Source organism: Tachysurus fulvidraco, chromosome 21, assembly GCF_022655615.1.
Source record: "Tachysurus fulvidraco isolate hzauxx_2018 chromosome 21, HZAU_PFXX_2.0, whole genome shotgun sequence".
Classification (NCBI taxonomy): Eukaryota; Metazoa; Chordata; class Actinopteri; order Siluriformes; family Bagridae; genus Tachysurus; species Tachysurus fulvidraco.
The window spans coordinates 16,861,084-16,885,890 of NC_062538.1; the positions used below are offsets into that span (position 1 = coordinate 16,861,084).

The 24,807-nt window shown below is 38.1% G+C and overlaps 1 protein-coding gene across 5 annotated transcripts in view; it reads left to right on the top strand.

Annotated features, from left to right (window-relative positions):
• The window catches only part of LOC113633958 (cingulin-like protein 1), a 34,553-nt gene that overhangs the window by 8,885 nt on the left and 861 nt on the right, over positions 1–24,807 (top strand). The window contains exons 1-19 of one of the 5 annotated variants that reach the window (XM_027132635.2): positions 2,827–3,015; positions 8,654–8,775; positions 13,466–13,580; positions 14,053–14,268; positions 17,652–18,014; positions 18,557–18,802; positions 19,059–19,154; positions 19,498–19,632; positions 20,121–20,219; positions 20,532–20,738; positions 20,910–21,014; positions 21,203–21,355; positions 21,471–21,638; positions 22,077–22,250; positions 22,577–22,666; positions 23,262–23,345; positions 23,741–23,859; positions 24,003–24,111; positions 24,386–24,549. In XM_027132635.2, the coding sequence (XP_026988436.1) occupies positions 2,842–3,015; positions 8,654–8,775; positions 13,466–13,580; positions 14,053–14,268; positions 17,652–18,014; positions 18,557–18,802; positions 19,059–19,154; positions 19,498–19,632; positions 20,121–20,219; positions 20,532–20,738; positions 20,910–21,014; positions 21,203–21,355; positions 21,471–21,638; positions 22,077–22,250; positions 22,577–22,666; positions 23,262–23,345; positions 23,741–23,859; positions 24,003–24,111; positions 24,386–24,549 (2,939 nt within the window). In that variant the 5' untranslated portion in view covers positions 2,827–2,841. Of the gene's footprint in view, positions 1–2,826; positions 3,016–5,712; positions 5,764–8,653; positions 8,776–13,465; positions 13,581–14,052; positions 14,269–17,651; positions 18,015–18,556; positions 18,803–19,058; positions 19,155–19,497; positions 19,633–20,120; positions 20,220–20,531; positions 20,739–20,909; positions 21,015–21,202; positions 21,356–21,470; positions 21,639–22,076; positions 22,251–22,576; positions 22,667–23,261; positions 23,346–23,740; positions 23,860–24,002; positions 24,112–24,385; positions 24,550–24,807 lie in introns of those variants that run through there. The other 4 variants (XM_027132642.2, XM_047805488.1, XM_027132650.2 and 1 more) reach the window with 4 other exon arrangements.

Below are 24,807 nucleotides of genomic sequence, written 5' to 3' on the forward strand. Positions count from 1 at the left end.
CGTTTTGCAGCATGAGTCGAGTCCATGAGCCAATGATGAAGCTAAGATTTGGATGGTAGCCAGTCAGGCCAGGCATGTTTCTAACTGTAGTATGGCAATGTCAACAGATTAAATAAGGCTGGTGTATTCTCCATTTCAGTTAAGTGTTTAGAATAACTGGATAATTTATGTTTATATTCCAAAACACAATCTAAACATTTCTAAACTGCAAATATTGGATTTAGTTGGATTAACTAGAAGTCACAGAAACCTAAATTATGTGGAAATCGAACCATTTCACGATTTTCATGCATATATATATATATATATAAACACCAGTGTTAATTGTTTTCATTAGTGAATATTCAGATTTGTCCAAGGAGACATAATTTGTTGGAAAGGCTTGCTATGTCACCAGGTCAAATATCTTACACAGGATAAAGAAAATTCTGTCATGGTTCACAAAAGATGGAGAATGACATCATAATTAAAAATAATGTGTGTAGCAACGTGTAAATAGCTCTTGCAAATACACATATCTGACTATGGGTATTATTTGTGAGTATTTTACATAATAGTAATAAGTGTAATACAGTGCAACAGACTGGATTTCCATCCAGGTTTCATTTCTGTATTATGTCCTGCGTTCCTACTAATGAAAAACCCACTACAATCATTTTAGGTCACGTTTTATAGCCTATATAGGAAAAAAAATGGTTTAGCAATTACAATTACACAGCAATTACAGCTAGGTGTGTCCACATAGTTCTCTGAGATTATAGCAGGTAGGCATGCATGTGGATTTATAGGATTGTAACAGAAAACCTGAACTTTATTCTATGTGGGGCAAGTGTGATGCAGTCACTCGTGATTATATCGAGCCATGTTTTGAATGGGTTACTACCGTGAATAAAGCAGTAATGAACACTGACGTGCATAAACCTCTATCAGCTTTGTCATGCCATTTCAGCATGTGCAATAGTAAGTGAAAACTCAAAATTGTGAAACTCAATAAATCATTTAACTGAGTGGAATCAATTTGCTGAACAGATTTATGAATTTCAGACTTCATCTGTAGCAGATAAGACAAGACATTAAAGACACATACAGCAATATTAATCTATACCTTAGTTTTTCTCCATCGGAGTGTACATAAGGGCTCTTAAAGGCAGCTGTGGGATAGACCAGTTGGATCAGGCATTCAGCTGTGTAGAGTCAAGTCAATAGGCACTTGTTGTCATTTCAACTATATATAGAGTGATATCTGTGTAAAATATCTACATGTACAAGGCATACTTATTCTCCAAAACTACACCAGATTGGGCCTCAAGCTTGTCCAATGAGCCTCAGCCACTGAACTTGCATCAGCATCTGTGACAGTAAGCGACAGGCTGTAGGCTACTAGCCTTCCCTGAGCTCAGCACTTCATTGTGTCATTGCTGCTAACAGCTTTTGCTTTTGGCCCATGCCCTCTGCCAGCTAAGTTACTCTTCCTCCGGACTCCTAACATGGTGGTGAAGAGCTTAGCTTCTTTTCAGTGGGCTCTACAGCCACACCAGCTGCTCGATTCAGACCTCACTGTGGTCCTGCAGCACCAGAGGAAGATGCTGATTAATCAGCAGTACTGTTATTCCATCACAAATGTTCAGGTCTCAACAGTTTGGACATTTATCATGTTCATAATTCAATGGCATTAGAGATTGGCAGAACAAACAGCTCACTGTTCTGCTCTGATATACACAAGAAGGTTGGGAAGGTTAACACAAATTAACACAAGACTCCAACAGCGCTGGAGGAAACTGCACTGGAGGTCAGGAAGAAAATAAAATAGAACGATCTTGTTCTCAATAAAAGAATCAACACATTTCTGTTTAGTGCAGAAGTTTGACTTTCCTTTCTTTTTCCTAGGACGACAAAACCTGCTCTAAAAACAACCACTTTTGATTTTTCAGTCACTTTAAGTAAAGTTTTTAAATCATCCAAAAAGAAAAATGTGGCAGTGGAATTTTGTTGTACTTTCAGTAACGATGCGCTGTAATCGTACTAAATACTCAAGCTACCATAAAATCGTGTGACTAATTTTTTTATCCATTAATTACACAGTGTGTGTTTGTCTAGAGTACAAGGTATAAGTGTGGTGATGCAATGATTACAGGTTTAATGTCACATAATATAGGTTTAATGGGATTTTAATGATTCACCCTTTTATGTATGAACGAGTTATGTTTGTAAAAGTTAAAAAGTTAGTAAAAAAAATGTTCTGTAAACTGAGTTGTGTTTAACAAGATCATCGACTCCCCCATAACGTCAGCCTCTAAAACTGCACTGACTCTTCTCCCTTTGTCGACATTTTAAATGGACATTTATTTCTCACTCTCACTCTTTTCTCACCCATTTCCTGCTATTCAGTCACTTTCTCTCCCCCCCCCCATCCAAAAACACCGTCTCCCTCCCACACACACACACACACACACACACACACACCTAGCACTGATTGTCAGCACTGCCCCACCCTCACACACCTTTTTTTTCCCCCCTCGCAATCCTTTTCACCTGCATGCCAAGAGATACAAGTGACTCACACACTTGCCTTAGGAATTGCTTAACTTTACAGCAGTAACAGATCAGCAGCATATGTTCGAGGAGGACAGAGTTATTTAGTGTTTTATTTCATTTTATTCATATAATTCCTCTGTCCAACAAGAGACAGTTCTACAACCGTCTTCTTCACATTTCTGCATGCTGGCTGCTGATTGAGCTTTAAGTATTGGTGATACAACATTATGCACTATTAGTTGTAGCTGTGGGTGTTGCCCAGTAATTTTGGGTTCTATTAGAACCGAAGCCGTTTTTAAAAACTTGATGGTTACAATTTTGCATAATAATGCTGTCCTGTGTTTACACTTGCATTGTGACCGGAAAAACGAGTTGTTTAGCCCCCACCCTTCACCTCCTCCTTCTCTCCTGCACTTCACTTCTCTGTTCATCTGCTCATTTCTTGCTCCACTATGGAATAGACACAATGAACCTGAGCAGGTAAGACATCACCTGGTGTGTGTGTGTGTGTGTGTGTGTGTGTGTGTGTGTGTGTGTGTGTGTGTGTGTAAAATTGTTAATACTTTAATCATACACCACAGCTTTACCTTCATGATGAGACATTATATCAATATCTCGCTGGCAAACATTCGGTTCCAGTCTATAAGCTTTACTTTGTGCTTTGGATGATGACCAAGATGTACTAGATGATATCACTGCTTGGCAAGTCTACACACATGTTTGGAGGTTGTTTTTGGCTCCGTCTCAAACACTTGTATTCATGTCTCTTCTGTGCTTTTACCGAAGCATGAGGCATTTTAATACGCTGCAACGTATGTTTTAAAAAGTAAGGTTTAAAGTTTGCTCCATTATCAGTAACCTACAGTTAGAAGTCATATTATCAATATCTTCCTTCCTTTATCAGCTCTTGGCTGATCCTGTTGCTTTTCTCGTACGAGTGCCATCTCATACGCTACACTACAGACAGTTGGCAGACACATTTTTTCTCAGGGTTTGTTACTGACTCATCTGTTACATCGTTGTTTTAGGCTTTACCGTCAAACTTTCCCAAGAGCTCTTGTACGACACACTGGCCTTCAGAAAGCACCCTTGGTTTAGAAGTTGTCCTCCATGAAATGACCATGAATTTGGGTTCTTTAGCAAGACACACTTACTTAGATACAGTTTACGGAATGTGGGTTTATTAGTAACAATAGTTTTTGCCCCTAAACATGTAAATATGTATAGAACAATATAATTTTTGTCAGTACAATAAACTATGAGCTTTTCTTTTTAACATTCATGAAATGTCTTTTCCAAAATGTGCATGTGTTTCTAAAACTAATTTGATAGACTCGTTTCAGGGTAAAGCTTGTAGTATGTTGATGCACACATGTGATGTGTTGTGTAACTGATAGGGCAGTTAGGGTTGGTTTGGCTGGTGTTGACTTACTTAGTCTGTCAGCGTGTTACAAAATAAAATGTAAGTAGCGAAAAAGAAGGTAAATGGGAGAAGTTTTGAGTTTTTTTGATTAGTTACTGAGTTTGCTCAAGCCCAGGTTAGGGTTTCTGTGTCTTTTATTATTTTTGAAGATTTGAGGACGTCGTACATAGACGGGTTTCGTACGTGGCAGTCTTTATACTTGGATGTTACAAGAACGTTTGTTAGAGGAGAGGAAATTAACAGCTAAATTAAAATCTCTCATTTCACTGCAGAGCGATCGAGTGGATCATTAGAACGTGCTTCAGTGTTCTGTGGAAGAGATACAGCGTTATTAGGATTTTAAGTCAACCAGATCAGGTTTCGAACGTCTTTTAAACAAGAAAACGTACCCTAACTATCTAAGAAACATGATCTATAACTTTATTTGTAGTTATTTTTAATATATACAGTTACATGCAGGTTGAATTTCATACCCACAATGTATGAAAATGAGAATAGCTCCAGCTTGAGCTTCATCTGTCTGTCTCCTTCATCTTGCTTCACATCAGCTCTTTGTTTTCCTTATAGTTTAAAGTATCAGGTAAAGTATCAGTAACATTAGTAATTTTACTCTAAAACCTTTGAAAACATTCAGTGCTCAGTACATTTACATATACATGATCAGACACACCTTCCATCCTCAACCGATGAGCGTTCACTTGAAGGTTAGTTCACACACAGAACCACAGAAACCCTCGATGTGTTGTTTTTGGATTTCAGATCTGCCCACATCAGCTCAACAGTGTGCCACAATTATACATAAACACCCTTTCTGTGTCACAACACAAAGATGCATGTAGATACGAGTATAAATCAGCCATGTCTGCAGGAACAGCAGATTTTGCTCAAAAATTGAACGTTGAATGTCAAAAAATAATTGCTGCCCATGTATGATTTATTACCACTTCATGTTTGGGGGAAATAGTTAGATTTTCTGCGTGGGAAAGTGTGTGTGTGTGTGTGTGTGTGTGTGTGTGTGTGTGTGTGTGTGTGTGTGTGTGTGTGTGTGTGTGTGTGTGTGTGTGTGTGTGTGTGTGTGTGTGTGTGTGTGTGTGTATGTGTGTGTGTATGTGTGTATGTGTGTGTGTGTGTGTGTGTGTGTGTGTGTGTGTGTGTGTGTGTGTGTGTGTGTGTGTGTGTGTGTGTGTGTGTGTGTGAGTGTGTGCAACTTTATTAGGCATCAATAATTAGAATTGTTTATTTACAGAATTTGGCAGACACTGTTATCCAGAGTGACTTACATTTTATACAGCTGAGCAATGGAGGCTTAGGGGACCAGTAGTGGCACTTTGGTGGACTTGGGACTTAAACGCACAACCTTCTGATCAGTAGCCCAACACCTTAACCAATAGGCTACCACATCCCTCTTTTTATTAGCATTAATAACTTTACTGCAGTAGCCTTTCTTGCAGTGAAATTCATACTATACATTTTCTTACTTAAGAGTACACACACGCACACACTCTCTAACACCAACGTTAAACACTAACATTTAATCTTGTCTCCCATGTCTTTTTAAGTCTCCGGGGAGAGAATAGAGAATGATCAATCAAGCAGGCAACAAACACACACACACACACACACACACACACACACACACACACACACACACACACACACAGTGGGTTGACTTGTGAAGGAGGTCACATTTTCACCCACAGCAACAGGACTGAATGCTAAACACTGTGTCGTTAACCAAAAACTCCCCCGAAACCTATCTTTACTGCACCATGAGTGCCTGCAGCTTTACCTCTGCCTTCGAGTTTGTAAGTAAACTTTAGTATAAATACTATAACATAACTCTTCCGTCTGTGTTTTGTTTATGTTGTTTCGTTTTTCCTCCATCTCTCCTTTTTTTTCTCCTTTCTTCTTCCTGAGCGTGTGAAAATTACTGCAAGTGTTGATCCTGTAAATCACTAGTGATGATAAAATGGGGCTCTTTATGTTTACATGTCGGGTTTCATATATATTTTCACACAGCGACACAAAATTTGCATTCGAAAACCAAGAGCAATACACTCATCATATCAGAGTGTGTTTTATTTTATTTTTAAATTTCAGAGATGTTATGTTTTTGTATCTTGGTTTGAATTCAAGTTTTTGTTTCGGAATGACTTGAAATGCATTCGCGTTTATTCAGGTTTGCTTTTTGTTTGTTTGATTTCATTCCAGCACCCACAAAGGTTCCTGATCTCCTTTTATTAAGGCTTTTTATGATTAAGGATTAGGACGAGTCGGGGAAATCCTGCTCTTAAAAACACCACCTCCTTCACAAAACCTGTGTTTGCTTAGTCTGCATTCCTTTCACTGTTTTTTTTTTATTTTATCGTCAGTTTTTATCTGCCCCCCTCTCCACCCCACCTATGGATAGTTGCATAATATTTAATGCTCCAGAAGTTCTGGTAAATCTGCACCGGGGTTTGGTTTGATGGAAACTTCGTCCTCCTGTTTCCCATAACCCCATTAGGGAGTCACACCCATCTCCCTGCTGGGGAATCTCCAAACTGTTACGGGAAATCATTCAGGTGCAGTGTTCACTAGATAGTTAGATCACACACTTACATAAAGATCACACACTTTTCAAATTTCTATGTTCAGTTCAATACGAGGTAACGCTGTGTATCAATGTATCATCACTCTTGTTATTGTCTTTTAATAGAGCATCTAATAGCACAATTCCAACCAAACATTTTTATAGTTAGCTTCTTTTGTCCAAATCAGCATCCCGAACGAGTGAATGCAAGAGGCTTCGACATAATGTTTTTGAAAATCTTTTCCACTACAGATTAGTAGACACGTATACAGCTACAGCTAATACACACATTAATTCATCAGCATTTATTTGAATGGGTTTCCATATTATGGTTTTAATAATACGTCGATATGGCACTGACCTTGTGTGGACAAAATCTGTATAAAATAAAAGATCTATTAGAACTTTAATAAGTTTTATGATCTAACGAGTGTCTCGCAGTAGGTTTATCACTCATGTTTAGTATTAATTCGACATGACTAGTCATTTATCTCACCATCACTTGTTTTGTCGGATGCAGATCCAGACTACAGCTTGTAGATTTAGCCACAGGGCATTTTGGCTGTACATTTGTCTTTCTCTCCCCCAAACCGTTCCAGGCCTTTTCACATGATGAATCACTCGAACTCATTCCCAAAACAGATCTGTTGTTCTTGCCGTCTTCCGTGGCAGCTTTTACTGTGCTGGAAAAGCATGTTGGTTGTTTGTTAGCTTCAATTGCCAGGAATTCATGATAACCGAGTGTGAAAATGTATTCCTGTTTGGTGGCCGGTTGCATTTAGCGAAACGTTCTCTTTCATTAACTCCAACTGCCAAGAAGATTCTCGTATGAATCTTCCAAACAAAGCTGAATCGCATGCTCCGAGTAGGAGGTTACATCTAGCAGCATTTCTCCTTTTAACAGTCGACAGACTGGATTTCCTTCATCATGACAAGACCTCAGGACAAGCAAGCCAAACTGAGTAGCATCTGAGCAGTGACCTTTAGGTTATGCTTTCTAGGTCGAGGGTTGCGGTTTCCACCGGAGATTATGGGAAGTCATTAGAACGTGTTCGCATTCCTGCTGGTTTTAGCAAAACGTCCTCTTTTGTTGAAAACAAGTGAGTATTCTAGTGATGGGCTGAATCATTTGCCCTATGGTCACGTTTTTACTCCAAGATTTCAATGATTAAAATTCCTCAGTAAAATCAGAGAGGTTTAATTCCCTTAAACAGAAAGCACGGACAATTCATAACGGACTGTCCTACTCAAGGTAATGTCAAGGTTAAGTTGCTGATACATACTGTATCAACTGTTAACATTTGACTAAAATACATAGCATCACAACAGTGTATATAAACAAAGCAAGTGGTGTGTGATCAGGATATCCAGACAGATTTTAATGTAATACAAGGATACAACAGCTCTTTCTCAGTTTTTAAATAACGTGTTATTGTATCACAAAATGTTGCATTAGTAGAGACCTTGGGGTTTTGGATGCGACTACAAATCTGAGCAATAAAAACAGCTTAAATCCACTTACACTTGTTAAAGCGATGCTGAAACACAAACCAGATTGCAGACTGTGCAGATTGACGTGGCCTGTAGCCGCCTGTCACTTCCATCTGTAGGCTGGAACACTATTGTGGCCAAAATTGCCCACATAATGCATTACTCATTATATTGTGTTTTTTAAGCATTAAAATTTTAAATCTGTGCCTTCTGCTTCAGGCTCTTAGGATTGACAAACACCTGATGCACATGGTTGTGAATCCTATAATTACGTTAGACTGATTAACTCAGCATATATCTGTGTGTGTGTGTGTGTGTGTGTGTGTGTGTGTGTGTGTGTGTGTGTGTGTGTGTGTGTGTGTGTGTGTGTGTGTGTGTGTGTGTGTGTGTGTGTGTGTGTGTGTGTGTGTGTGTGTGTGTGTGTGTGTGCGTGTGCGTGCGACAATGAAAAACTATTTTTTTTTTACCTTAAATTTCAAGGGTATACTTTATATTTCCTGAGATATGTGAATATCTGACCCATAAGTTAATTCTTGAGTTAAATAATAATCTTTCGAATTTGTTCTGCTGGATACTACTGAATTGTATGTTCTAATGTTGCTTAATAAGATAAATCTATTGATATCTTGAAGGTTGCTCCAGAGAAGCTCAGTGACAGCGCTGGAAGTTTGTGGAGTCTCATCACCGAGAGTCACCACAGATTAATAGACCTGCAGAAAGAGACAGAACGGGAGATTTCACACGTCAGTCAACAGTGAGTACACACCCACTCGCATGCACACACACGCTCACATGCATGCTGATGTGTGTATATATACTGTATGTGTAGACACATGCACACACACAAACAAACACACACACACGGACATGGACGTGCTCTCATATGACAAGTAGCTGGAAATAATCCCTGCACTTTTTTACTTGTGCAGGCCAGTTAAAAATAATTCATTTATTAACTCACAATACTGTCTGTCCAGCTAATATAAGCACAGTTCACACATCTACTTAAAGCAAAAGAGAAATAGAACAAAATAATGCATATAGAATATAGCATGGTAGAAAAATAATGCATATGTCTCTTGAAGCTACAACAGAATAGTGTCTTGTTAAGTGACTGCGTGCATACGTGCAAATGGAAATACATTTCGGGATCATATCTGTAATTACTAGTCTCCTATGTTATTGAACAGTAAGCACGAGCCTTTTGTTAAGCTGTTCTGGTTTGACGCAGATGTCAGGCAGGATTTTTAACTTTCTGTCTCTGTGGTAATGAAGCTGAATAGAATTGATTTAAATGTTCTACATTGTGGCATTGTACTTCAAGCACAGGGCTTTTCTCATCCTATTGTGCCTTTTTAAACACACTTGGGTACACTAAGGGTACAGTTATTGTAATGTGTTCTAACAGCCATGCTCTAAATTTAATATCTATATAGACATTGTGTCTTAAAAAGGGTGGCACTAGAAAGGAGAATATCCACTCGTTCTGTCGTTGGGGATTCAGTTGCTACTGTAACTAGCACAATAAACACAAACAGATCAAACTCGCTCAAATTCCTCCAGAATGGCAAAATAAAGTATTGAAGAAAACTAAAGAAAATCTAATTTCACATTAGAAAGTGATGTGGTTAAAGAAAATGAGATTTCTGAGAACACCGAGGACATGGACCTGTCGTTCTGGTTACTTCCAGGTCCTCCACCCACATTCTGTATGATTTGTAACCGGTTTGTTTACATCACAATTACAGAAGAAATGTCCTCTCACACGCACACATGCTATGCTTTTACATTCTGTCTCTCTATATATTTTCATTTCTGTATGAAATTTGTTCAGTTGTGCAGTACTAAGTCATTTGAACCGTGAGCACGTTACTATGTAGTATAAATTAACTTATACACGTCTTGATGCTTTAATGAGTCAACATTTCACAGACCACTCTGGTCATATTTAGCTGTAACATCATTTCTGAACGTTTTTAGCTTGTAAACAAACCCTGATCTGACCTCGCTAATCTTCTTTCCGTTTGCGTTCACCCCGAGCAGATGTTAACGCTTTCAGGGACACGCATCATTTGCATATAAACGGAATGATAAATTGACAGTGTGATATCGGTCCAATGCAATTTAAGGGTTTACAGTACCTTACGTAGGACGAAGAAATTTCACGTTTCAAAGATGATGACATTACGTGCCATGACAGTGAACTAGCAGTGCAAAATGATTCTACTATTGGATCAAACAAAGTGCTAGAATATTTTGGATTGGATTCGTTCATAAGATTGCACAGCAGAAATCATTTGTGCAATCTTATGAACGAATCAAATCCAAAATCCTGATCAAGCCCTATCACTTGTCATATTTACTGGATGTGCCCAGTATAAATATTATAGAATTATTTGATATTATTAAACATTGTTCATTATATAAAAAGTCTCCCTTTAAATGTTCTAGTGAAACATGCCGTCCCCTCCAAAAGTATTGGAACAGCAAAGCCAATTCCTTTGTTTTTGCTGTACTCTGGGTTTGAGCTCAAAATCTGAATCAGAATTTTTATTTCCTCATGTTTACTTCTGGATGTGTTAAGCATACTGAAACATTATTGATGAGTGTTTCTTGTTGCCCTGTTGTTTGTTTTAAACAGTTTATAGCTCTGAACATATGAGCTTGAGATCATCGCATTTGTTACAGTATATGAACCTAAAATGAAGACCTGAGAAAGCCGTCTACAGGAAAAAATCAGTGCGGTTTTGAAGCTGAGAAATTCTACCTGCATTAGCAATGAGCAATGAGCCAAAGTAACCATTTGGAATATAATAAAACAGAAAAAAACATTGGTATATTAACAAACATACTTCAAACAGGTTGTCCAAGAATAACAACAGCAGTTGTTGGCAGAAACCTTTTGCGAAGGGAAACCCAAAAAACAACCTTGACAGGCCAGAGGTGAAGGGACCACAATCCACTGATCAGCAATATGAATGTACACATAAATACAGAGATAGCAGACACCTGATAAGTTCTGATACTCCTTATAGTCCCAACTAAGCTCATGGTTCAAGCAGGGTGGTGGAAATGTCATGGCTTCTGGAATAGTTTCTCTAATCTTTATTGATGATGTAACCCTTGATGGTAGCAACAGAATGAATTTAGATACACTTAGAAATACTTTTTTTATTACGTAGATATACTTTTGTTCAGGTAAAAAATTAGGTGGCCTGCCATCGCATGGCATCAGTTTTACACATCCGAATGTAAATGGCTGACGGTGAAAGCTGAAAATCTGATCGATCGTGTCATGCTCTTTTGATCACAGACCCAAATATCATCAGTGTATAACATAAACAATAAAACTAGACTTGCAGTTCGAAAACATTTAGAGGGAACTAGAGTATATGACTAGACGTTGGTATGTGAATAAATAACCGAAAAGGTCATAACTGGAACATAGAGCTGTTTCACCCTGGGACTTTTTCAGATGCCTACCAGACAAGAGGGCACGTTGGAGCACATCCTCATAATCCACTGATTAAACCAAAAGGGTGTGTCCTCCTTTTACCTCTTAAATCCAAAGGCTGTTTAAAGACTTTGGCTTTCCAAGTACTAGTTCATACAATATCCAGTTTGGTGTTATAACATGGAAAATGATTTAGAGATTTCAAAGGAAGACATTTGAGCCCTGTATTAGTCTGTGTTTTATGACAGCATGGATGCAGGTTAAGACTTGACAACAAAACATTTTTTGTGGCTTGAATAATGTAGTGAGTAATTTACCCAAAGACAGCTGAGAGTGATTTCAAAAGAAAAAATCAAGAGTAATCTGTTGTCTTTTTTTTTTGTTGTTGTCTTGTAACCGGAAGAGGTTACACTAATATATGTATGTTGTTTTGTTATACTGCAAATCCTTCAAAAAGGAAAAAGAAAAGTCCATGAATGTAAATATTTAATCCAGGTTTAGTAATATTATTGTATTACTTAGACAAACAGGAGGTACAGACAGACGTCAAAGAAAGAACCAACATAAAGTGTCTTAATATGGTTTCAGGCCACCACAAGCCACCTGAACCAGATTTTATATATACGCTGTTTCTAGCCAAAGATGAAGTCATGTGTTAGTCTCTGTCTCTGTCTCTGTCTCTGTCTCTGTCTCTGTCTCTGTCTCTCTCTCTCTCTCTCTCTCTCTCTCTCTCTCTCTCTCTCTCTCTCTCTCTCTCTCTCTCTCTCTCTCTCTCTCTCTCTTCTGCTGCTTGTTTAGTGTTTGGTCTCTGGGTGATTTTACTTGTCTCCCTTGCCCTTGACTTTGCCCTGTTTTAAGACACACTTACACCCTTGTGCTTTAACAAAAAAAAGACTTTATGAAGTCTGGCTGATGTCATTCCCTCTGTCCTTGAGGGGACACATCATCCTTGCAAAATTAGCAAAATCCACATATTTTGCCTCATTAGCATGGAACATTCTTCTGTGTGTGTGTTTGTGTGTCATGGTGGGTAGGATTGCTAATTTTTGAGTGCTTATTCTAAATTAGGTGTATATGTATATACTGTATATACTGTATATACTGTATATACATATGAAGTTACAGATAAGTTTCTGCAGGCTGTTGCACAAGTATCATGTGCTTGTACAGTACAATGGCAGCATTCCTCCCTGGAGAGATTAACTGTGGCAATATCAGTGAGTGAGACAGTGTGGTAACTATGCTTAGGAAATATGACAGGAGTTTTGTGTGTGTGTGTGTGTGTGTGTGTGTGTGTGTGTGTGTGTGTGTGTGTGTGTGTGTGTGTGTGTGTGTGTGTGTGTGTGTTACACAGAGAGAGAGAGAGCAATACACACAGAGGGAGAGAGAGAGCTGTTGAAATACAGCTGTTGAAGCTCATTGGAAATGTCTGTTAAACTCTGCATAAAGGGCAGCGTGGGAAAGTGGAGTTTGTTTTTAAAAATGGGGAACATTTTATCATTCAACTTTCTACTTTTGGTTTACTGTTCTAATTTGTTGTGAGAGATTGGCCATTATCATGCTTCGCTTCATTCTTTACTTTTATATTCCTGTCATTCTAAAAGACAGACAGACACACTCGCACACACACACACGCTCACACACCGTTATAGCACTTCTAGCAGAAAGACTGATGTATTTTTAATAGTGTAGTCTTGTGATCGTGCATCTCCCTCTAGTGGAGGCACCATGGACTATAATTTATAATGTTGCATGTATAATTTATAATTTATAATGCGGCTGAATTTGACGTTTTATTGCTAGAAGCTTATTAATGACTTTTTAAAGCTATGACCATGACCTGTCACCTGTGTGTTCATATGCAGCAATCGTGTAAAGAGATAAAAGATGTAAAGGGATGTCTAAATAAGAAAAGCAGAAAAAAAAGAACGAATAAAATGATTCTGTACAAACTAATACCCTCTTTAATTTTGTGTGTATGTGCGTTTAGATTGACGTCAGTGCGACTGCAGAAAAAGGTCCTGAATTGTGAGACAGCAGGCTCCGAGATTCTACAATCTGATTCTGAACATTTGCAGAGAAGCGTAACATCCGAGATCAGCATTGTGAGTAAAATGCACTACAGTAATAATCAGATTACAGATTAAATACAGGCTTGTTTACTTTTCCTGCATATCCTGCATATTCTACTGCTCTCTTGCAAACCTTCCTGATGTAATACAGATTTGTTAGTGTGTGTCCGGGCACAAGAGCGAAAGGAACAGAAACAAACACACCTTTAATTGTATAATTTTCAAAATTACATGGAACATTTCTTATAGTTTTGTTATAAATGTTTCAACTTTTGCTTTTCCACTATCATTCAGATTAATTATATTAATTAAACTAATGCTTTTATTTCAAACCATTTCCAAATTTGGAATAAAACTAAAAACAATAACGATATTTACTATAAAATGTTTTTTTCTGTTGCAAATGAAATTTTATATATATATAAAAGTTTGTGATGATCATCCTGGACTTTAGGATCCGAGTGCCTTCCTTAACATTGCCTCCTTCTTTTGTTCTGTCTTACAGTGTTGTTCTGGGCACAAGTGTGACCTACAGCAGTGTTTTGTGGGTAAGGTAGCACACGCAGAGCAGCTTCAGTTTCGTGAGCAGGCCCTCATCGCCCTGCTGAGCATGCTTGGGGAAAACATCCAGAGATACAGAGAGGAAAGCACTAAACTTGACCACCTGACCGAAAAACTGAGTTACGGAATGCCAGGGAAGAGTCAGCCGGACAAAAATATGGTAATTGACATTTTATATGTGCCACAATTGTCTTTCTACAGGATTTGTAACACAAAATCATTGTAAAATCAGCACGACACAGCAAGACATTCAAGAAACAACTCCAAGTGTTTACCTTTGTGGTTAGATGAAAGTCAGGTTTCCAAATAGTTTGATGCTGCCAGATCTTCCACAGCTCTCTAATCATTCGCCCTGTTGATGAATTAATGGAAGTTAATTAAAGGAATTATTAAAGTCTCTGTGGAACAACTCATATTTATACCCCAGTGAAACAGGGATAAGTAAAATATGAATAGGAAAATTTCAGTTGTATCTTATTGATGATCATTTCTGAAAGAGTGCCAATATCGAATTGCCTAAATTGGTATTAACAGTGTTAATCAATATATTACAGCGTTAGTCAATTTTTCCTTTTTGTTTTATTTTTTTATTTACATTAAATGTTGACTGAACAATATTAAAGAAGCTTTAATAATGGCACAGAAAAAAGAAGATGCGAGTGCCGAGTGTGGACAGCCAGCGGCATTTTCCTTCACCGCCCTACATAATTAATCGTCTTTGTGCATTAACTCCCCTAACAAAACTCACATGCAATGGTGTTTTTTTTTTTTTTTTGCACAGTTGAAATAGTACAATGCTCCAAATCGCATTTATTTATTTATTTATTTATTATAGGGATGATCGTTCGAGACGTCTGCTTTTGTTAATTATTACAGTCATAATAATGGATTTGTAATATAATATTGCATGTTTATGTGAATTTGTTTGGGGCAAAATGAGAGTAAATTGATAGGAAGTTCCACAATACGTGTAATACTCACATTAGCATTAAAGCACGCTATGTGAAGTTGGTGCACAGAATCACAGTAATTTAGGTCAGGACACATTGAATTCAGCACCATATGTCACTTCTCTAGGCCCCTAAGGAACACACAACATGCACACACTCACACACATAAAGTGTTTCAAATGTTTGCCCTGTCCTCAGTGTGTGTGTGTGTGTGTGTGTGTGTGTGTGTGTGTGTGTGTGTGTGTGTGTGTGTGTGTGTGTGTGTGTGTGTGTGTGTGTGTGTGTGTGTGTGTGTGTGTGTGTGTGTGTGTGTGTATATGTGTGTGTGTGTGTGTGTTTGTGTGTGTGTGTATATGTGTGTTTGTGTGTGTATGTGTGTCTGTGTGTGTATGTGTGTTTGTGTGTGTATGTGTGTTTGTGTGTGTATGTGTGTTTGTGTGTGTGTGTGTATGTGTGTGTGTGTGTGTGTGTGTATACATGTTTGTGTGTGTGTGTATGTGTGTTTGTGTGTGTGTGTATGTGTGTGTGTGTGTGTGTGTGTGTGTGTGTATACATGTTTGTGTGTGTGTGTGTGTATATGTGTGTTTGTGTGTGTGAGTGAGCGCGCACATGCGTGTGGTTGCCGTGGGAATGAGACAGCTGTACTGTAATGCCCTTTTCCCCCCTCATCGGGACTCTTCAGCCCATCAGCGAGCTGAAGGCCTTTAGCCAGAAAAGGCCTTCAGCCCAGGGAGCTGTGCATTTTGGGTAATCACATGCTCAGCCTCTAAATCTGTGACCTCGTCTCATTCACATATGAAAATTGGGTTTGTCTCTGGGATTAGCACAACAACCGGAGCTTATAAATGCTAGCACTTGGAATATTCTATTTAATTTTTTTTTTTTTGAAGCAACGGGATGAAGGACAACACACTTGTCATAATTATAAGATCATATTGTAGGAGAAATTAAATCACGTTAAAGCGATTATCCCTCTTACTAAATACACTAAACGATTAGCACTGAACCAGCCCTCAGGGAACGGTCTAGAGCAAGTTCCCCAGATTCAGTGAGCTTTCCCTGGGGAAGGAAGCGCTGCGAGTGTCTGGATTAGGCTGAACTCTCTTCATCTGTGTAACACACTGGACACTAACCAGTTTGGAGATCCTGGATTAGCACAATTATCTTTTGTGTATTTATCAATAATAAGAGCTTTTTGGTGATTGGATGTGTTTTTTTTTTCACCCTTTTTTGGCACGTTATTTGTCACCAGATGTCAGCCGTTTATGGTTTTTAGAGAGCCAAATAAATTGAGGTTTGTTATTATTATTAATAACAAATGACATTAAGTGATTAGTTACGTGACATGCCATCTATGTTTGTGAAAGTATTTTAAAAAAGACAGAAGGAGATGGAGTAATTGATGCATATGCCATTATATAATCAGATCGTTTTGGTTTTCTGTCTGTCTAATCCCTTAAACATGCCATACTATGTGATAATGTGCTGTTCAGCCAAATGTAATTGCATTAGGTCCATCCTTCCTTCTGATTAATCATGCAGCTTTTCCAAAACAAAGGCATACAGTAAAGATAACTGTATAAACTGAACAAAGTTTACAAGAAAGGAAAGGCTGCCAGTTCACTTTAACATCCATTTCCCAGGTGTACAGTACCTGTGTTTTCAAACCTCTGACCTCCCAAGGCTCCCTTTTCTCTTTTGATATTTCTGTGCTGTGAACCTACGGTATGTCTTGCTGAAATGTTATTTCAAGCATGATACCCTTTGGTGTTTAGCATTACTCAGCAAAAAGTCTGCATAGTTCAGAGTTGATTGCTATGAGGATATCATATTAGTGCCATCATATATAGCCTGATAACCAGAGCTCATAAAAATCGCAGCCGGTTTAATTACCATTTATTTGTGTAGGGTTTTTAACAATAGACATTGGCACAAAGAAGCGTTACAGAAATCCTGATGCAGATTTTAATACCTCACCAAGAGTGGCAAGGGAATACTTCGGTACAACACGACGAAGAAACCAGGCTTAAAAGGGAAACAATCCTGTTTGGCCAACACAGAATAGTGGGATTATATATCTTTATAACTGTATTGCAATAATATTCAGCATACTGTGAACAAAAGGCTTTCATGATTTTATAGCTTTTCTTACTGTTTTTACTGCATTAGAGTTTAGTAAAAAAGATGGACTGGCACCAGTGCAAATCAGTTTCATAGCTGTCACGTAGGTGGAAATGTTAAGTAACATGTTCCATGTGAGGCCTCAGGTGCAGACAGGTTGTCAGGTTCTTTTATTCCCCAAGCTTATTGTCTCTGTTTATTGGGGCTTCTTTGGCATGAAGAGTCAATTTGACAACTGTGACGTTTTATATAATATGTAGACAGGCATAGAAATTCCCAACAATGGCACTCATTCTGGTTTATTTTTAAGTTCGTTTACAGGCATCTTGCTTCAGGGCCTTGTTTGTGTCCTTATTTATGTTAAATAAGCCAAGTTATAGAGTTAAAAATGTTTTATGAAAAATATGTAAATACACACACACAACAATCTGTCTTGAATCGTTCTTGAAATGTAGATTGGTGTGCTTCTCAGGAAACAGACAACAAAGACATGTTGAGTAGCTCAAAAAATACAGCCATACTTTCAAACGGACATGTCAACGTAGCAAGCGATAACTTGGAGGACGAGAAGAAGAACTGGAGAGCCAGTATGAGGGCATCATTGATGAAAGCGACTAGTCTTACACGATCAGGAAGTGTGAAAAAACTCATCCACAAGTTCTCCGTATCTGAGAGCAGTGAGCAGGATACAACTAATGTTTCTCCATTACAACAAAGAAAAGACGGAACAGGAGATGCAACAGAGAGCGAAACTCCCACTGTAACAGTAACTTCGCCATCTGGAGAGTCAAAGAATGTTTCCAATGGTCCCAATACACACTCGCACTCTGGCCAGGTAATTATGTGTGTCGTTTGCCGCACTCGACCGGACGATTTGTGTTAATGCCGCATGCAAGAAATTCAGCCGTCATCAATGTCCTATGTGTGTGAATGAATTTTCACTGCTTCCACACCACTAACCTTCTTGTGCCAGGAGTGATTGTTTAAAATCAAAAGTTCATTATTTCTTAGTGTATTGATAAGCCTGTTTGGTTTTCACTGCATGGGTAGATACTGTACACGCCTTTGGAAAATGTACGTCTCCTTCGAACTTGTGAGTTTTTTTTATTCAGATGGGTTCTGGAGGTAATTTTCTTGTTTTAATTTCACTATACTGTATGCTACAACCTGTCTAAAATTCAGCAGAGCTACTGTACTTTCACGGCTTTATTTGCACATGTTGTGTTGTGAGCATGCTTCTGGAACTGGTTTGCTTTCTCAGTGCCTGCCGGAGCTGGTATGTTTTTTCCAGTGTGTGCACACAAGCGCTCAAACACCCAAACGCAAATAGATACTAATACACTTCTAGTAATGTGTCTTTCTTTCTCTTGATTTCAGTTTAATCAAGAGAATGGACCGACAAGCCTAGAGTCTGAGGAGGAACCACTTACCCCCAAAGCCATCAACAGCCCAAAGTACCAGATGTTCCTAGGGTCTGGTCCGATCAGAAATGGTACGAGTGGACCAGGTGGACCCACTGACACCAGCACTAGTGCTAATGGAAATCTTTCCAAATCAAATTTGTCCCAGTGGAGATCTATGGAATCACTGTCTATGAAAGAATGGGACAGTGGTCCCAACAAGGTGAGAGTGTGTGTCATGGTTTATTTTTTACCATGCAGGGCAGTGATTGTTAGTATGACTTCCTTGCTGTGTAAAATTTTAAATAAAATACCTGTCTTTAAATCCTAACTAACAATGTTGGTTATTTTTCATTTAATATTAAACTCTTCTCATTCCTATGCTCTTCCTCTATTAACATACAATTTTGTACGTTTTTATTGCAAAACAAACAACCAGAATGCAAATTCAGTAATATAATTTTTCTCTTCTGTCACAGTTTGGCAATGCTGATGCTCCTCCCAGAGTTTTTAACAGCCCATACTCCACCATTTCGCTGGACTACAACCCTGTAGGCCGAATGTCCGAATACAAGGTTCTTGTCTTTAATTATTTTTACCTCACGGGGGTGGTGCTGGTTGTAGTTTGATATGTTCATAATAACTAGTACCACAGTTATACTTATTATATTATATTATACTATAGTTATTACACTAGTATTGTACATGGTATGAAATCGAATATGCTATATTCGTTATTGTTAAAAAGAAGTTTATTTGAGAATTGTGTATAACTTCTTGTATTTGACAAGAGAATGACAAGAGAACTAAATAAAAAAAGTTAATATATACTACTATGAAGAGATACTCAGTGATTCAAACACGTTAATCAAAGTAGTTAATGCCACAGACAAAAGTTAATGACTGTTTGTGTGTTAGATGCCAGAGAACAGGTCTCCAACTACATCTGAGAAGAATTTATACACTATGAACCGAAGCCCAAGTCCTGTGAACGTCATTAATGCTCCCCAAGGACGATTCCCAGCCTATGCCACTCTCGGCCGGAGACCGATGGTAAAAGCCTTTGCTTTCTGTTACTGCAGTTTTACGAGCTAGTACAGACATTGTGAAATATTTGACTTGGAATATGTCAATTAATTCAATATTTAAGTAAAATACTAACAGTGCAAAAAATGAATATATTTTACCTTAAAATATTACTGTTGTTAACAGGACTAGAAATTGCACATGGCATTTCTCATCTTTTTTTCTAGTTGCTAACTTAATATTACGTAGAAGTGTTACAGAAGCTATTCGTTTTAATTAGTCAAGTCAAGAAGCTTTTATTGTCATTTCAACCATATATAGCTGTCGCAGTACACTTCATTATTATATATATATATATATATATATATATATATATATATATATATTAGTATTTTATATAGTATTTTATATATTATAATAGTATTTCCTTTAAATATAAATAAATATGCTTTCTTTTAGCAGTGATCTGTGATTACTAGCTTATAGTGAATTAGTGTTTATATGATATTACTCAGCAGCAAGCTCCTCCATCACAATTCTTGCTGAGGAACAATTTGCCCAGCAAACGGGATTACATTGAAGAGCTGACCAGACAGCTGGAGGAATGTCAGAGAGTAAGTAAAGGACAAAATTTACTCTTTACACAAATACATTATTTATTACACGTATTCTTTTATTTTGGGGCCCTTAGCATCCTATTTTATTAATCTGCGTTACATTATATATTGTGCATGTTACAGCCAGGACTAGCTAGGTGCCTGTGGGTCGTCACACCATCTCTGCTATCTGATAGTTTAACTATTCTGATCAGTTTTGGTTGCAAATGTTTCATTAGGACTGTAAATAAAAGAGAACGAAAGAAAAGAAAACCAGCTCTGATTTATTCTGATTTATTCCAAACAATGTTGTTCTTCTCCTCCTTACAGAGGAACCAGTTTCTGGAGGCCGAAAGCATTGAGTTGGAGAAGGAAAGGACCCAGATTCGTTTTGAGATGCGAAATCTGCTGGTGAATAACGAGGATCTGCTGCGCATGAACTCACAGCTCCAGGCAGAACTGAAGAGGATGAGAGACAGAATTGTTGAACTTGAGAGTGACAATAATGTGATGGTGGAACGTTTCAAGCAGATCGATGTAAGAAATAGTAAAAAATATATGCAATTATCACACATTAAATATTAAGAGTACGCAACTGAACGCACAGATTTATACGTTGTCAGGGAATTATATAATACTTGTACACCCTGATACACACCATGCATCATTCATATGACTGTGTCTCACTTCTGTTTGTTTGTTTTGTAGGTGGAACTAAAAGAGGCTCGAGAGGTTATGGTGGAAGCAAACACTCAGGAATATGCCTTTAACTTCCTACAACAGTCACTCAAAAACAGAATCCAAGATGCAGAGGTGTGTGTGCGTGTGTGCGTGTGTGTGTGTGTGTGTGTAAGAAAATAGGTCTGAATAACTGTTATTAAAATAGCTATTATTTTACAATTAAAAGGCAACATCCTAACTCTCTCTCTCTCTCTCTCTCTCTCTCTCTGTGTGTGTGTGTGTGTGTGTGTGTGTGTGTGTGTGTGTGTGTGTGTGTGTAGGAGACCCTGGAGAAGCAGACCCAGCATGTTCAGGAGCTAACTGAAAAACTGTGGTTGGCTGAAAGGAATCTGGAGGAGATGGAGATTGAAAAAGAAACCAAGGGAAAGAAATCAGTGGAGCTCAAGAGCACTGTAGATAGACTGGAGACTGAGGTGCGCTAACACACACACACACACACACACACACACACACACACACACTAAAAATGTCTGATGTGATGATCTTCAATCTATACCCAGTTTCTCATTTTTACTGTGTGTGTGTTAGTTGTCAGAGGCTCTGCAGCAGGCATCTCAGTCGACTGCTGACTTGAATCTACAACAGAAACTCCGAGTAGATGCACAGCTGAGAGTCGAGGAGCTGGAGGAGTGTGTGTTGGAGAAAGATCAGGAGCTTATACGCTTGCAGCAGATCGTCAGCCGCCTACAGGGAGAGGTAATCACACACACACTGCACTTACAGTTTAGAGCTGTAGCTTCAAATTTGGAGAATGACGTCTTGCAGAAATAAAATGTACTTTTATAATATTACTAATATTATATAATTATTAATAATATTATAAGTGATAATCCCAGTGAACAACACAACATAAATCTGTAACTGGAAAATGTGTAAAACCGTATTAAAGTAAATGTCAGCTCAGTAAAACAGCAGCAGCTTTTTTTCCCCTCAAGTAAAGAAATTTAAATATCTGGATTTCAATCAAATTCAATCAATATAACCTTCTTACATGAACACAAGTAAATTCACACTGTATAATGTGCGTGTGTGTGTGTGTGTGTGTGTGTGTGTGTGTGTGTGTGTGTGTGTGTGTGTGTGTGTGTGTGTGTGTGTGTGTGTGTGTGTGTGTGTGTGTGTGTGTGCGCGCTGTAGGTTTCAGATAAATTGATGGATAAGGAGCGGTCTCTAGAGGATGAGATCCAACTGAGGGAGAAAATACAACTTCAGTGTAAACAGGCTGAGAGAGCAGTAGAAGATATACAGATGGAGCTGAACACAGTCACACAGACCAGAGACGATCTGAGCAAACAGCTTAAACAGACACAGGTAAAACACACACACACACACACACACACGCGTGTCCACACACACTTGATTCTTAGAACAGATATAATAATTATTCTCACCCTTTATGTATATACAGTATTTTTAAAGTTATTGAAGTACTTATTTAACTGATAACAAAGTTAAGGACCTGGATACAGATAAAGGAAAGATCATCACCTGCCATATAGACAAACTTACAATCCTGCAGTAGATTAATGTGTGTGTGTGTGTGTGTGTTTGTGTGTGTGTTTGTGTGTGTGTTTGTGTGTGTGTTTGTGTGTGTGTTTGTGTGTGTGTGTGTGTGTGTGTGTGTGTGTGTTTTACAGGAAAATGTGATTGATCTGGAAACTGACCTGGAGGAGCTGAAGGAGAATGAGCAAAGGCTAATCTCCAAACACAAGAGAGCAGTGGAACAGGTCAATACACACACACACACACACACACACACACACACACACACACACACACACACACACATACATAAGCATACACAATGAAATATTAAGCTTTTCCATACTAAAATGTTTTTTACCAAATGACTGTGATCACAATTTAAACATGTAACAGGAGGAGAAATATTTTAAATCATTTATTGGCATCTTGGATTTTTTTTATGCAAATGGGAAAGTTTTATTTTTTTGAGATTGCTGCAGAACTAAAAGTCCAGGAGGTGGAGCCGGATCTCTTCCAAACTTAACCATATCCCCTAATCCACACAATGCTGTGCAATACAAAGCTCACAACTAAGCACATCTTCTTCTTCATCACAACTTTTTGTTCTGCAGTAAAGGGGGTTTGACATTTTGAGTGGGACATTTATTATTAGCTCCATTGCAAGACTAAATAAGAAAATGTTGGACACACAACTGGTTAAGTATAGAAGTTGTGTAATTTTTGTTCTGTACACGGCAGGGAAAGATGTATTTAATTTGACTGTAGAATGTGGTTTAACATATTTTGCCATAAGTCGGCAACAAACTATTTATTTATTTATTAATTTTTGTCTTGCAGTTTGAACAGACGCAGGTGAAACTGATAAATGAGAAGGACCTAAACGATAAATTGGAGTGTGAGAAAGTGATCCTGGAGAGACAGGTATAGAAATATACACACTATATATATATACATATCAGTTTTGGAAAACTAGCAGATTTCTAAAATGTCGTACGGATGAACATGAAAGAAACCTGTATGAAAATAGCATGTTGATGAACTAGTAGTTATTTATTACTAGTACTACAGATATCAAACATAGCTACGTTATATGACCTCATATGATGGGACTCCTTCAGTGTGAACCTGTAATTAAAAACTGATGATAAAGATATTGAGATGTACAGTTATCAAATGTCGAATATATTATATCTATTATATATATAGATTGTGATGCATTTACTGTGTAAATAACTTCTTTGTAAGTAAATTCTTCTTTGTTTGGTATTAATACAATATTGTGCTAATTACAATAATTGATTTGACTTCATTCTCAGGTTCGAGAGCTTCGTAGTGAAATCGAGGAGCTGCAGAATAACAGAGTTCAGGAACATGTGATCACTAAAGCAGAGACCAGAGCTAAAGAACTGGAGAATATGCTGAGAATGGAGGAGAGGTACTGTAACACACACACACACACACACACACACACACACACACACACACACACACACACACACACTTCTTGCATAGTTATGTTATCTACATAAACAAACCTAAACCTAAACCTTTCTGCTCACACCCTTTTTTTCTTTGCAGAGGTAAAGTGGTGCTGCACAACACCATCAGTAAGTTGGAGAGGAAAATTAATGAACTGAGTGAGCAGGTGGAGGAGGAGCACAAGATCGCCAATGAGCAGAAAGACCTGGTACACCTTATTTACACTTTAACTGCATTTATTCATTCTCACCACTAGATGGAGATGTCTGCATGCAGTGTATGATAGGAATAGTAATCTGAAGTGATATTGAGTTGTAGTCAAGATAAACATGGATACATATATACGCTTGTACAGTGAATACATAAACATGGACAAATCAGTAGCTCGCTTTCTGATTCGAATTTGTTTTTGGAGACGTTTCTGTTCTTCGTGGGTTGATGTATTTTTACATTGGCTGTTGTTTTGTTTATTGCGTGTGTAGATGACTCAGAGAATGAGATCTCTGAAGAGGCAGCTGAATGAGGCAGAGGAAGAGGCGAGTCGTCGTGAGGCTCAATTCAGATACACACAGCGAGAGTTGGCAGAGGAAAGAGAGTGCAGTTCTCGGTTACAGAAACAGCTGCTTGACATGCAGCTACAGATGAAGTGAGTTATTTTACACACAAGAGTCTTTCTCTACGATGTTTACACACTTTAAGATTTCTATTAACTGTCTCCGTTGCATAATGACATGACGTAAACACTTTTTTTACTGTTACTGTTTATTCTGATTTCTTAACGACACCAAGTGCGTCTGTAACTACATTACCTTACATTACATTACTGCGTCTTTAATTATGTTGACATAATTACTGATGCAGATAATTAATACTATGTGAACTCCTAACCCTGAGGACCTGCCAA